The sequence below is a fragment of the Nelumbo nucifera genome, chromosome 4 (assembly GCF_055504915.1).
Source record: "Nelumbo nucifera cultivar China Antique chromosome 4, China Antique-T2T, whole genome shotgun sequence".
Taxonomy (NCBI): domain Eukaryota; kingdom Viridiplantae; phylum Streptophyta; class Magnoliopsida; order Proteales; family Nelumbonaceae; genus Nelumbo; species Nelumbo nucifera.
The window spans coordinates 39,091,181-39,104,182 of record NC_142652.1 but is presented as its reverse complement, the minus strand read 5'-3'; the positions used below and the strand labels follow the sequence as shown (position 1 = coordinate 39,104,182).

Genomic DNA, 13,002 nt, shown 5'->3' with positions numbered 1-13,002 from the left:
CACAACATGCTCACTAAGCGGAAGAGTGGTGAGGTACCATGTATGAGTATGAGTCAGGGCCGAGAGTTCGACCATTACTTGGTGCCACCCTGGAGAAGTGAGGGCTTCCTGGACATCCTTGGGAACAGAGACAAAGGATAACATAGAAACAAAATGGCAATAGGAAGCCGAAATGTGAGATACAGAAATATAATTGGAAATGGGGTGGAGAGTGCAACTACATTTACCTTTCCGCAAAGCAATGGAGAGATCAAGATCAGAAACTAGGGTGGGACTGGGTGGTAACAACTGCCGGATCTGTCGACGGTGACGAAGCTGGAGGAGGAGTCGGTGCCTAACGATGTGTATACACTTGCCGGATAGGTGGTCATCCCGCAAGTAGCTGCACTGGAGGCAAAGACTGGGTCGCAATTGGAACAAGGGGAACGGGGTCCTCAACAAGAACTGGAAGGGAAGGTGATGGCAATGGAGGAGAAGAAGTATCTGACCCGGAGAAGAAAGGAACAGACTCAAAGAATGTAACATCAAAATACACGAAAGAATGTAGAGAATGAGGATTATAACACTTATACACTTTTTGAGTCCTGGAATAGCCAAGAAAGACGTAACACTGTGGAGGGAGGATGTGGTGGAAGTAGTGGAAGAATTGATAGGCAGATTCTCAGTTTCCAATAAGTGTAAGAATGTAGAGAATGGGTGTGTATGGGTCTTAACCAATGTTTATGGCCCTAATTCCTATAGAGAGAGGAATGAGATGTGGGAGGAACTATATGCAATCAAGGGGCTATGAGATGGCCCTTGGTGCATGGGCGGGGATTTTAATGTCATTAGATTCTCTGATGAAACCAGTAATCCCCAACAGGTAATTACAACAAGCATGAGGAAATTTAATGGTTTATTGAAGAATGTGAACTGAAGGAAATACCTATGTTGCAAGCCAGTTACACTTGGTCCAACCTTCAGGAAACCCCTTTGTGTTCGAAGTTGGACAGGTTCTTATTTAACCTTGCCTGGGAGAATAGTTTGGATAACTTGGTTACTAGAGCGTTACCCAAGGTCACCTCCGATCACTGTCCTATCCAAATAGGTACTGAGTTTTTTCCTATAGGACCCAAACCTTTTAGATTCAAAAATATGTGGCTTACCCATCTAGATTTTGTGAAAAAGGTGAAGGAATGGTGGGGTGAGGAGGAGAGGGGGGTAAGATGGAAGGGGATCAAGTTTCATAAGAAATTAAAAAGGTTGAGAGCCAAAATAAAAGAGTGGAATAGAGATCATTTTGGTGGAATTGAGGAGCAAAAATTGTGCCTAATCTCTCGAATAGAAAACTTGGATGTAAAGGAATCTCAAAATGGGTTGACCGAGGAGAACAGAGTGTTAAGGAGACAATTGAAAAAGGATTTGGAAGAGGTCTTACTGAGGGAAGAAATCAGTTGGAGACAAAAATCTAGACACAAGTGGATTAAGGAAGGCGATGGTAACACTAGATTTTTCCATGATTTGGCAATTGGGAGACGAAGAAAGAATCTTGTGACCAAGCTAGAGATAGGAGAGGAGGTGATTACCAACCAGGATGACATAGCCAGAAAATTTGTGGACCACTTCAAATCGATTTATAGAAGACCTTTGAGTGAGAGAGCAGTCGTGGAAGGGGTGGAATGGCCAAGAATTGATGACGGAGTGGCAAGGTGGCTGGAAAGGGATTTCGAGGAAGAAGAGATTAAGAAAGTTGTCTTTCTAATGGATAGATCCAAGGCTCCAAGTCCAGATGGCTTTACAATGGGTTTTTATCAAGACTGTTGGGAGGTGTTGAAAGAGGATTTAGTTGAAGTCTTTAAGGAATTTGCAAACAATCACATTATAAGCCCTGGAATTAATGCCACCTTTTTGGCCTTGATACCAAAGAAGAATGATGCCAACCACCCAAAAGATTATAGGCCTATTAGTCTGGTGACAAGCATCTATAAAATTCTGGCTAAAGTGCTCTCGTTGAGGATCAAAACAGTCCTCCCTTCTATCATTAGTGAAACCCAGGGGGCTTTCATTCAAGGGCGACAAATAACAGATCAGATCTTAATTGCGAATGAGTGTGGAGGAAATGAAAAGGTCTAGTAAGAGAGGTTTCATTTGTAAATTGGATCTTGAAAAGGCCTATGATTTGGTGGACTGGAAGTTTCTATTAGAGGTTATGCGAAACTGTGGATTTGGGGACAAGTGGTGTAGTTGGTTTTTTGGGTGTATCAGTACTTGTCACTACTCTATTCTAGTAAATGGTATGGTGAGGGACTTTTTTCCAGCTTGCAGGGGTGTTAGGCAAGGGGATCCACTCTCACCCTTCCTTTTTACCTTAGTAGCTGATGTGATTAGTAGGATCATTACTAAGGCTGACAGTGAAGATGCTATTAGGGGTTGGAGAATAGGGAGACACCAAGTCCCCGTCACCCACCTTCAGTTTGCAGATGACCTAATGATCTTTTCTGAAGGAGGTTTTAGCAAAAAGGTAGCAAACCTAAAGGAGCTAATCAAAGGATTTGAAAGTATTTCTAATTTGAGAATAAATTTGGAAAAGAGTTGCATAGCGGGTATAAATTTGGAGGTAGGGGAGGTCGAGGCTATTGCGGAGTGCCTTGGGTGTTCCACCTCTGCTTGGCCTATGTCATATTTAGGGCTTCCTTTAGGGGAAAATCCTAGGGAGAGTAGATTTTGGACCCCAGTGACAGAAAAGTTTAAGAAGAGATTAGCCACATGGAAGAGGAATTATGTCTCTTTAGGAGGGAGAATTACCCTAATAAGAGCTACCTTGGCTAACTTACCTACCTATTTTTTGTCTGTTTTTAGGATACCAGTTAAGGAAGCTAGGAAACTGGAGAAGTTGATGAGAGATTTCTTATGGGAGCCGGGAGAAGAAAAAAAGGATCACTTGGTTAATTGGGAAATTGTGTGCAGAAGTAAAGAAGAGGGGGTTTGGGACTTGGAAGGGTAACTAGAAAAAATCAAGCTCTGTTAGGGAAATGGTTGTGGCGATGGCCATTGGAAAGAGAGAGATCGTGGCATGAGGTGGTGGGAAGTATTCATGGGAGGTCAGAGAATGGATGGGATGCTAGTGTATCAAGGCAAGCTAACCTAGCAGCACCTTGGAAGGCCATTCACAACACCCTTCCTCAGTTCCTCAATTTTATCAGGTATGAAGTTTGTTCTAGCAACATTGTTCATTTTTTGGAGGATATTTGGGTAGGAGACACACCTTTAAAGGATCTGTTCCCTTCGCTATTTTCTGATTCTTTGTACAAAAAAGAGGTGATCTCAAAATTTGTCTCACCTTTGGGAACACCCTTAGATCCTACTTGGGATTTTGAGTTTCGTAGAGGAGTTAGGGATGATGAAATTGAATCTCTTTCTGTTTTGCTTGGTTGTCTTAATCAGGTTTGTTTGGACCCCTCCAAGCCAGATAAGAGGGTATGGACTCCTAGACCCAATGGAACCTTCACTTGTGCTTCTTTCTTCAAGTCCATCTCTCAACTTTCTACTCACCAACCCTTTCCGTCAAAAGAAATTTGGTGCAGGCCATTTCCCCAAAAAATTATGGCGTTTTGTTGGGAAGTAATCCATGGGAAAGTAAGCACTCTAGATAACCTACAAAAGAGAAGACATTTCCTCTGTATTTCTCCTAATTGGTGTATCCTCTGTAGAGCTCGCGCTGAGGATTGTTACCACCTATTAATATCTTGTCCCTTTTCTGCAGACCTTTGGGCCTGGCTACTTTCGTTGTTTGGGAGTAGTTGGAGTCTACCAGCAGAAGTTCACATGCTCTTCAACCATTCTACCTTTTATTGGCCTACAACAATAGGGAGAATTATGTGGAGATGTGCTCGTGTTGCCTTGATTTGGACTCTTTGGGAAGAAAGGAATATTAGAATTTTTCAAGAAAAGGAAAGGAGCAGTCAGGAATTGAAAGACTGTGTGTTAAATAGGGCAATACCTTGGCTGAAGACCTTGGAAATCTTTCATCAATTCTCCTTTAATGACCTTTGGAGAAATTGGTCAGCAATAGCGAGGTGTTCATCTCTAAAGGACAAATCAATTACAAGCTGGTCTCCTCCATCTGAAGGCTCACTGAAGTTGAACTTTGATGGAAGTAGCATGGGTAATCTAGGATTATCCGGAATGGAGGGTGCTTTGAGAAATGAGAAGGGAGAGATTTTGTTGCTCTACTCATGTCCCTTGGGAATTGGGGACTCCATCAGGGCAGAACTTTTAGCTGCTGTACAAGGGGTGCAATTTGCAAACCAGCTAGGGGTACAACACCTAACAATCGAGGGGGATTCCAAAGTGGTGGTGGGTTGGTTGAAAAATCCTAAAGAGGCTATATGGCATTACAAGAATGAAATGAAGAAATTTAGTTGGTTGGCAAGGAATATGTTGGTCACTGTACAGTGGGTGGGGAGATCAGCAAATACTTTGTCAGATGTGTTATCTACGCAAGGGGTAAATAGGGAAGAATTGTTGTGGGCTCAGTTGTGATTCTTGCTTTTCTTTCCTAGTTTACTAGTAAGATTCAAGGAGTGGCTGCAGCTCGCACCTCTCCCTAGGATGTGTATGAACTCACTCTAAATCTGCTTCTGAATTAATAAATGTATTATCATTCATCAAAAAAAGAATAGCCAAGAAAGACACACTTAGTGGATCTAACATCTAACTTGTCCATTCCAGGCCCAAGATTATGAACGAAACACACACATCCAAAAACTCTGGGAGTAAGTGGAAAAGAAGACAAAGTGAAAAACAAAACAGAGAAAGGGGACTAACCTTCAAGGATAGACATGGGCATGTAGCTAATAAGAAAGCAGGATGTAAGCACAGCATCACTCCAAAAGGGTTTGGGGATATTCATCTGATGTAATAGGGACCGAGTAGTTTCCAAAAGGTGATGGTTCTTTCTTTCAGCCACCCCATTTTGTTGAGGGATGTAGGTACACGAGGTTTGATGGATAATGCCATGTTGTTCCAAATATTCTTGAAAGGGTGTGGAAAAATACTTGCGGCCATTATCAAAACAAAGAATTTTAATATGTACACCAAATTGATTGCGAATTTCAGCATAAAATTTTTAGAAAATAGAAAACATTCACTCTTTTCTTTCATAAGGTAAAGCCATGTCATCCTTGAATAATAATCAACAAAAATTACAAAGTACTTATAACCATTATAAGACACTACTCTGTTTGGACCCCAGATGTCCGAATGGACTAAAGAAAAATGACTCGATGTACAACTATCAACTCTAGGACTACAGGAAACACGATGATGTTTCCCAAACTAACACGACTCACAATTCAAATTAGAAAGACGACTCAACGACGGAACAAGTAACTGGAGAGCTCTAAGAGACGGATGACCAACTCTGTAGTGCCATTGATGAGGGGAAAGAGATGACTGAAGGGTTGTTGCCGAACCACCTCCACCAAGATAATACAGTCCACCAGTTTCATGCCCTCCACCAATCTTCATTCCCGTCTTGAGATCCTGAAACACATAAGAGGAAGGGTAAAAAGTTATTGAACAATTAAGAGACTTAGTCAATTTACTAATAGACATCAGGTTAAAGGGAAACTTGGGAACATATAAAATTGAGGATAGGGATAATGAGTCTGCGTCAACATTACCAACACCACATATGGCTGATGTAGAGCCATTGGCAAGAGTAACAGATTGGGATGTGAAGGACGGAGAAATGGATGAAGACACCTGGAGTCCCAGTCATATGATGGGAAGCTCCATAGTCTATAATTCAACGGGAAGGTGTGGATGCCAAACAAACCGTACCTGAGTGTGCAAGGGTAGTCGTGTTCTATTGAGATGTACCCTGAATGAACCGCTCATACTCATCCCGTGAAACACTCACCATCTCCTTTCTAGAAGCATTTGTAGATGTTGTGGGGATCTTATCAGTAACTTGAGATTATTGTCTTGAACTACCACCATTTATAGCTACATGATTTGCCCAGGTTGAAGGTGGGCCATGTAGATCATAGCAAAAGCTGATAGTATGTCCCTCCATACCACAATGAGTACACCTTCTCTAAGTATTACCACGGGCTCCCCCTGAGTCTCGACCTCCAACACGACCACCACCACTACCACAGCTAGGTTGACCTCTACCACTACGACCTCCCCCTCTCATAACCGCAAATGTATACCTATCCGATAAAGTGAAAGTCTCTGTGGGTCCAACTAAAATCCTCCGAAGACGAACAAACACTTCCTCAAGAGAGGGAAGAGCAGATCCACCTAGTATTTGTGCCCTTACTAGCTCATATTCAGACTTCAGCCCTACTAAAAATATGATCACATCCAACTGCTCTCTTTGTTGCTGAATTTTGACATTAGGTGTAAGAGGGTGATAAACATTCAACTCATTTCGTAGATTTCTCATACTTGCATAATAGTCCTCAAGACTCTGATTCCCTTGTTGCAAATTGAAGTATTCTTGGTACAGTTGATAAACCCTAGTAGTATTATCTTGTCCAGAATATAGTTTCCTTGCATGATCCCAGACCTCCTTGGTTGTATCAAAAAACATGTTCACACTGATTTTGGACTCCATGTTGTTCCATAGCCATGTCATAATTTCAGCATCCTCTTGCTCCCATTCTTCATATCCCGAAGAATCAATCGGGGGTTTATCTACTCTCACATGCTTCACTTTCTTTTTGGCTTTCAGGAAAACTTCAACAGACTTAGCCCAAGGGACATAATTCTCACCATTCGGTTTTATAGAGGTCATCTGCACATTCAGATAATCAAAAGGCACCATGACACTTGATTTGCATTCACTGTTGTCCCCCATGACTGCACAAGAAAAAGGGAGAAACTGTACCACTAGGTTGTCACTCTACTGCCCTAATGAATCACCACACTACACACGAATAACTGAACACTACTAGGGTTCCTAGTATCAAAGGTTTCAGCAACAACATTCACAACTTTTCACCACTATAAGCAACAATATCACTGCTGCCGTCTACTGTCAGTACTAGAAACCCTCACAATACATCTCACGAATAGGATAATCAGTTCTGCAACACATAAAAAAAAACTTGCTACATAACACAACTTGATTCGAAGATCATGTACCTGTCGAGTAAAGGGTACCAAGTCTGCACTGTCACCATCACAAAACCAGCCCTCTTCGAAATGCCGAGTAGAGGGTTTTCTACCAACCACACAAAACCACAACTGCACTCACTGGAGGCATGGAAACCCCCAGAATGAGAAAACGACTAGTCCTTTTCTTTCTTTCTAGGAAACTCATAGTGATCAATGGGAATTCTGCAAAACCTTGGAAGGGAATGCGCAGAACAGAGAACAGAAGAGATGACTGATCTGAACTGATTACCGTGGCTCTGATACCATGATAAAACTCAGATCAGATGTTCGTATAAGTCCAGATCAGAAGAAAGAGAAGAAGAAGAGGGAGAAGAAGGAGAAGAAGGAGAAAAAGAAAAGTCTCTGCCGAACTAGAGATAAAAGTCTAATCTACTCTAGTCGGCCCTTCTTTTATTTATACTCTTCTAAAGTATACAATAATTACTATTGTGCCCTCACTTAAGTGAGAGCCACATCAGCTGGACAATTAATATATAACTTAACATAAAAAGTCGATACTACCCTTCTACAGCCAACTCTAACAGTGGTTTTTGTTTTGTTTGCCTGTATTTCTTCTATGCTTGGTAATTTGGGTGATGCGCTTCACCTGCCTCTTTGTATCGTTTCTCTCTTTAATGAATTTTCTTCTTTATTTATCTTCAAAAAAAAATTATAGCAGTATTTGGAGCAGAAATATAATAATCAGTATATAAGCAACTTCAAATCTTCAACTCCAAGGGCAAACCAATATAAATAGCAGTCTATTAGTTCAGTCTCAGGCTTCAAAACACCAGAAACAGATATTACAGATTAGGACAAACCTTAATCTGTGATTTAAGATCAAGAAACACCAGCTGAAACAAAGAAAAATTCTAACTCAGTCCAAAAATATAGGCTGTTCAACAATACTAAATGATCCCTTTGAATCACGGAAAAAAAAGATCTGAAAGTGATCTCTATGCAAATCTCTATATACTGACCTGCTCTGATACCATGTCAGAAGCAATCAGGAAAGATTCAAACGGTTGGAGAAAACAGAATTGTTGGGTGTCTCTAAAGTCAAACCATGCCCATAAAAAAGATATTAATATTATGTAAATAAAATAATGAGAAAGGACACTTATGTCCCTCTTACAAAGACAAATAACAAGCTGTACAAATAACGATACGATGTATAAAAAGTATAGTACAACAGTACTCCCAGCCCAAAAATAATGAAATGCATCTCAAACAGGATCAGAACTTAGAGTCTCTACATGCAGTGAATACCATTGGCTGAATGGTGGTACAATACCACCTACCAGTCATCTTCCAATATAATCCCATATGAAGCTTTTTTTTATGAAGGAATAATCCCATATGAAGCATTTTATGGAGTAATTCCTCTATGGTTACTAGCAAATGTGCCGAGAACCACAAAAGTTCAGGCCATGGAAAAATGAAATGAGGGACAAAAAACAAATATTACAAGAGCTCAAGGAAAATTTAAGGGCCACTCAAGAAGGAAAGAAGAGAATAGTTTACCAGGGTTGTACTGAACAAGAATTTCAAGTAGGGGACCTAGTTTACTTAAGGTTACAACCTTATAGACAAAATTCTATAGCAGTTCGGAAATCCATAAAACTCTCAGCACAACATTATAGTGCCTACAAGATCCTCCAGTAAGTTGGGAAGGTTGCCTATAGACTGGATCTTCACCAAAATTGCAAGCTCCACTCAGTTTTTCATACTTCTTTTTTGGAAAAGCTAAGGCTCAGTTTGGAAGGAGTACAAATGCAAATATGTAGAGTGCAAAACCTTGCATTTTGTATTATCTTGTATGTATTTGTACTGTACATATTTGTATTTGTACTCTTTCCAAGCTGAGACTAAAGTATTTTATTAAATATCAAGAATGTACACCCCCAACTCTGCACAGAAACTGTGCCACATGGCCCACATCTACCACCATCTATACCAGAAAAAAAGTACTCTTTAGTAATTATAAGAGTGTATGAGAATTCAAAAAAGAACTGTACGGTATATTTGCAAAACTTCAGTGCATTGCAATCCAGGAATGAATTCTCTCTCACAGGTCCTTAACAACTGCCTCCTTTGTCTTCCCACTAACCCCAACGAATCTAAAATTTCTTTCTTTCCACACAGACTCAAAAAAAATTGCCATAGGTAGCATTTCTCAAACCACTTTTCCTTTCCTACTCAGACCAGTTACATGTGTCAAGCAGCTTGGTCCACAACTTTCTAACAAAAGTGCAATGAAAAAACAAGTGATCCACCAGTTCCACAGCCAAATTACAAAATTGCAATTGACATTACCAACCACCCATCCCCTCTTTACTAAGTTGTCCTTTGTTAAGCACCTATTTAGGGAGGTAGTCCATACAAGAAAAGCAACCTTTGTAGGTGCAGCTGTACACCATATCCTTGCCCAAGGTAAAATTACTCTCCCTTTCCACCAGCTTGTTGTAAAAGGATCTAACTGAGAACAACTTAAACATGTTTTCTTTTTTTTTGGTTAACAGCTTAAACATGTAGAACAAACAAAAATTACACAAGTTTAGCACATCAATCACGTTTAGCCTTGGTGAAGCAAGAAACAAGTGAGAATCCAGAAAACTAAACAAAAAAACATCAATCACGTTTTTCATGCAAGTGTAATCCAAAATCCAAACAAGTATGGTGCAATGGTTCAAATAGGGATGATGTTCACATGTATACACGAGTCTGGTACTAAAATAAGAGCAAAATATAGCCTAAAATCAAACTTTTCATAGACATAACAAGAACAACTTACAAACAGAGATCAAAATTCATGCTTTTAAACAAGAAAGGGCAGGAAATGGGGATAGAACCTTACGTAAAAAGGAAGGGAAAACGAAGCTAGGGAGCGAGTTTTTCCCTCCTATGTGTGTCTCCACGGATCAAATAGATTGCAGGCGTCTTGGACGTGATGGAGACCTGCTGTAAGCCTTCTTCTTGCCGAATGACCAGAGAGCAGATGATGGGGCTTAGGTCTTCTCCAAAACGTGAAAGACAGAGAATAGAGAGAGAGATGAATAATAGAGAAAAAGCTCGAAAACCGGAACCGGAGAGAAATAGAGGGAAAGAGGAGAAGAATGGGGTTTCAAGGTGTGAAGCAAGCTGCAATGGCGTCTTCTCCCTTGGTTCGGATCGGACGAAGAAGTGGAGAGGAGACTGTTTACGCACAACGGCTCTTCTTTCTCACTTTGCAGTGTTCACCGGGTAAGGCACGTGACATTCACGTGTCCCCCATATAATTTCAAGGCCTGCAACTTCCTAGGTAGTAAACCGCAGAGATTGCGATTGCGATGGGGATCGCGAATTATGAATACACGAGAATTAATCTTACAATGATAGTTGCCATAACACTAAAGGAACCACCGGAACAACTACAATGAGCGTTATATTGGTCAATGAACTCGAAAGTTAAATACAATGGCAGACCTTTGTGATGATTAAAAATCACTCCCGAAATGACAAACATGACCACTTATACCTACAATGCCCTATGTGCATCACTTGCGAAGCAGCAACTCATAGCCAACAATGTCACCAATACATGTCACCATCCGGAGAGCCTTATTCCTAACATATCAAAGGACCATAGCTAAGATGTAGCACATGAGAATATTAAGGGAAAGGGAAACTATCCTAGAGGATCACTACAAGACACGTCGCAAAACCCTAGTAAAGCTTATCCCTTCAAGACCAAAGAATCGTGATCTACTTTTCTAACAAGAAAAGTCTTTATTTGTACGCTTCTTGTTATAGCTTTGGTGGCCTTTCTATAAAAAGGAGAGACTCGAAGGCCCACGCATGAGACCAGTCTCAAGAATCCTTACCTCTTAGCCTTGTAAGCTCTCTACCGCCTACTTCCCTGCTACTCCCTTCCTCACAAAGCTCTCTCTACCCGTGGTCATCCTTTGTCTTTCAAGGAGACCATTCCTTGTTGCTTTACCACCTTACCTACATTAGAATATCCGGTTTTCTCATTGATCACAAAGATGGTCCCTAGAAGAATCAACCTTTCCCAAGTCCACGAAGAAGAGCAAATCAACAACGAGGGATTTATTCAAAATGTGGACACTGAAATATCAATTCCCCCAGAGTCAAGCAATCGCGCAAACATAGATATCTTGTCCCACAAAGTCTACGACTTTTAGAAATGCTTTGGTCGCATGGAATAGATTCAAGTCGAGATGAGAAACTCACTGTACCTGCTCCTAGAGCGCACAACCGCACCAAAGAACCCTCCTTTCACCCCAGCCCGTCTATCTACTCAACCTTCTATCCATCCTAGGACCACCACACCGGAATCTCATAACCCTTAGCATCAAGACACTTACAATTCAGCCCTGTTAGCAGGAATTGCCGCTAGAACACCACACCCCTCTAGTCCTTTTCACTCCTACCCCATTGATCGAGTATCGCTGCCTCTGAAGCACCTATCAGCCACACAGAACTCCGAGAATATGTTCAATCTCATAGAGGCCACCAAAACAAGACTCAGACCTTCACCCTCCTCGAAAAGCCTTACTCAAATTGAAGTCTTCATATGCCCTACCTAGTTTGGTACACATAACCCCAATCATGGCCCTTGTATGACAGACAGAGGGATAGTCTTCAAGAACACATCAACAAGTTTGACAATGGATTGGGATCTTTTGCCTTAAACGGGGATCTCAATGTACTAGAATTTTCAAAATCACTCACCAAACCAACCTATTCATGGTTCATCAACCTGACCCCCAAAAAGCCTAGATTCATGAGGAGAACTCACCACTAAATTTCTATCCAAGTGGTTTACTCTAGAATGGCAACTCACCATGGTAAATCTATGCAATGTTGAGTAGTGACCTAGAGAAGACCGTATAGCCTACATGATGAGATTCCAGAATATCACACGCACTATGTTTGACAAGTGTACCACGGAGAAGCCTACATAGTCAATCACAAGCAGCACACCAACCGAGGACTTGGCCAACCGAAACCCATATTCCAAACCTAGTAGCCAAGGAAGACATAATGATGGTCTATTGCCTTTTGGCTGCAACAAAAACGAAGTCTTGATGATAATGAATAAGCTCGTAGAGGCCCAAGTTATCAGCCTACCTCCCCCACCTCCTCTCGTCATTCTAGAGAAGGACAAGCATGGTCTCCGATGGTGCAATTTTCATCAACCTACCAACCACAATTTGATGGACTGCTTTACCTTGTGAAGGATATTTGCTCAAAAAGTCAAGTTACATGACTTCATCAAGCACAAACCGGCCCAAGTTGATACCAAACCCCTACCTAAACCACCAATAGGGATAGTATGAATGTGGTCTAATCGGTTAACTATGACAATGCAACACCAGATACACTTTTGGAGAGGTTTGAGCATAGCGAGGAGTTATGCCAATACTTCTCCAAGTAGGGAGCCAACGAATCAACAAGAAGAGCAGCCATCAATGTTTTGGTCGAGACATTCAGGCACCCTCTTGAACCACATCGCCCAAATTGCTTCAATATAGAGTTTTGTGAAGATGACATGCTAGCCATGGACCCTCATCACAATAGACCCTTATACGTGATGGTGAAAATCTGCGGGCACAAGATGAGGAGAGCATTGATAGATCAAGGGAGTTATATTAATCTGATATCTGCACACACACTCCATCTGATGAAGATCACAAAGGATGATTTTGTGGCTTAGTCGATAGAGATAACAAACTTCAATGGTAATATATCAGCAGCATGTGGCTCCATCATGCTTCCTGTGGTCACAGGACCATTCTTCACAGAATAGGAATTTCAAGTGATATTTGGCCACACAACATACCATGTCCTCCT

The 13,002-nt window shown here is 41.2% G+C and overlaps 2 protein-coding genes across 18 annotated transcripts in view; both read right to left on the bottom strand.

Annotated features, from left to right (window-relative positions):
* LOC104607252 (uncharacterized) overlaps positions 1–10,894 on the bottom strand; it is a 33,394-nt gene extending 22,500 nt beyond the window's left edge. For 2 of the 17 annotated variants that reach the window (XM_088904282.1, XM_088904283.1), the window contains exon 1: positions 10,004–10,877. The gene's annotated coding sequence lies outside the window, so the exon portion shown is untranslated. Of the gene's footprint in view, positions 1–7,967; positions 8,001–8,126; positions 8,200–9,998 lie in introns of all 17 variants that reach the window. The other 15 variants (XM_010272840.3, XM_088904295.1, XM_019199427.2 and 12 more) reach the window with 14 other exon arrangements.
* LOC148792208 (uncharacterized) lies at positions 6,080–6,847 on the bottom strand. Its single transcript, XM_088903751.1, has one exon. The coding sequence runs from the start codon at positions 6,845–6,847 to the stop codon at positions 6,080–6,082; it is 768 nt and encodes a 255-aa protein (XP_088759877.1).
* Positions 10,895–13,002: the final 2,108 nt, after the last annotated feature.

What these genes read in the sequence shown, in the direction of transcription:
- LOC148792208 (XM_088903751.1), bottom strand. Translation starts at nt 6,847, where the DNA reads ATGGGGGACAACAGTGAATGCAAATCAAGTGTCATGGTGCCTTTTGAT.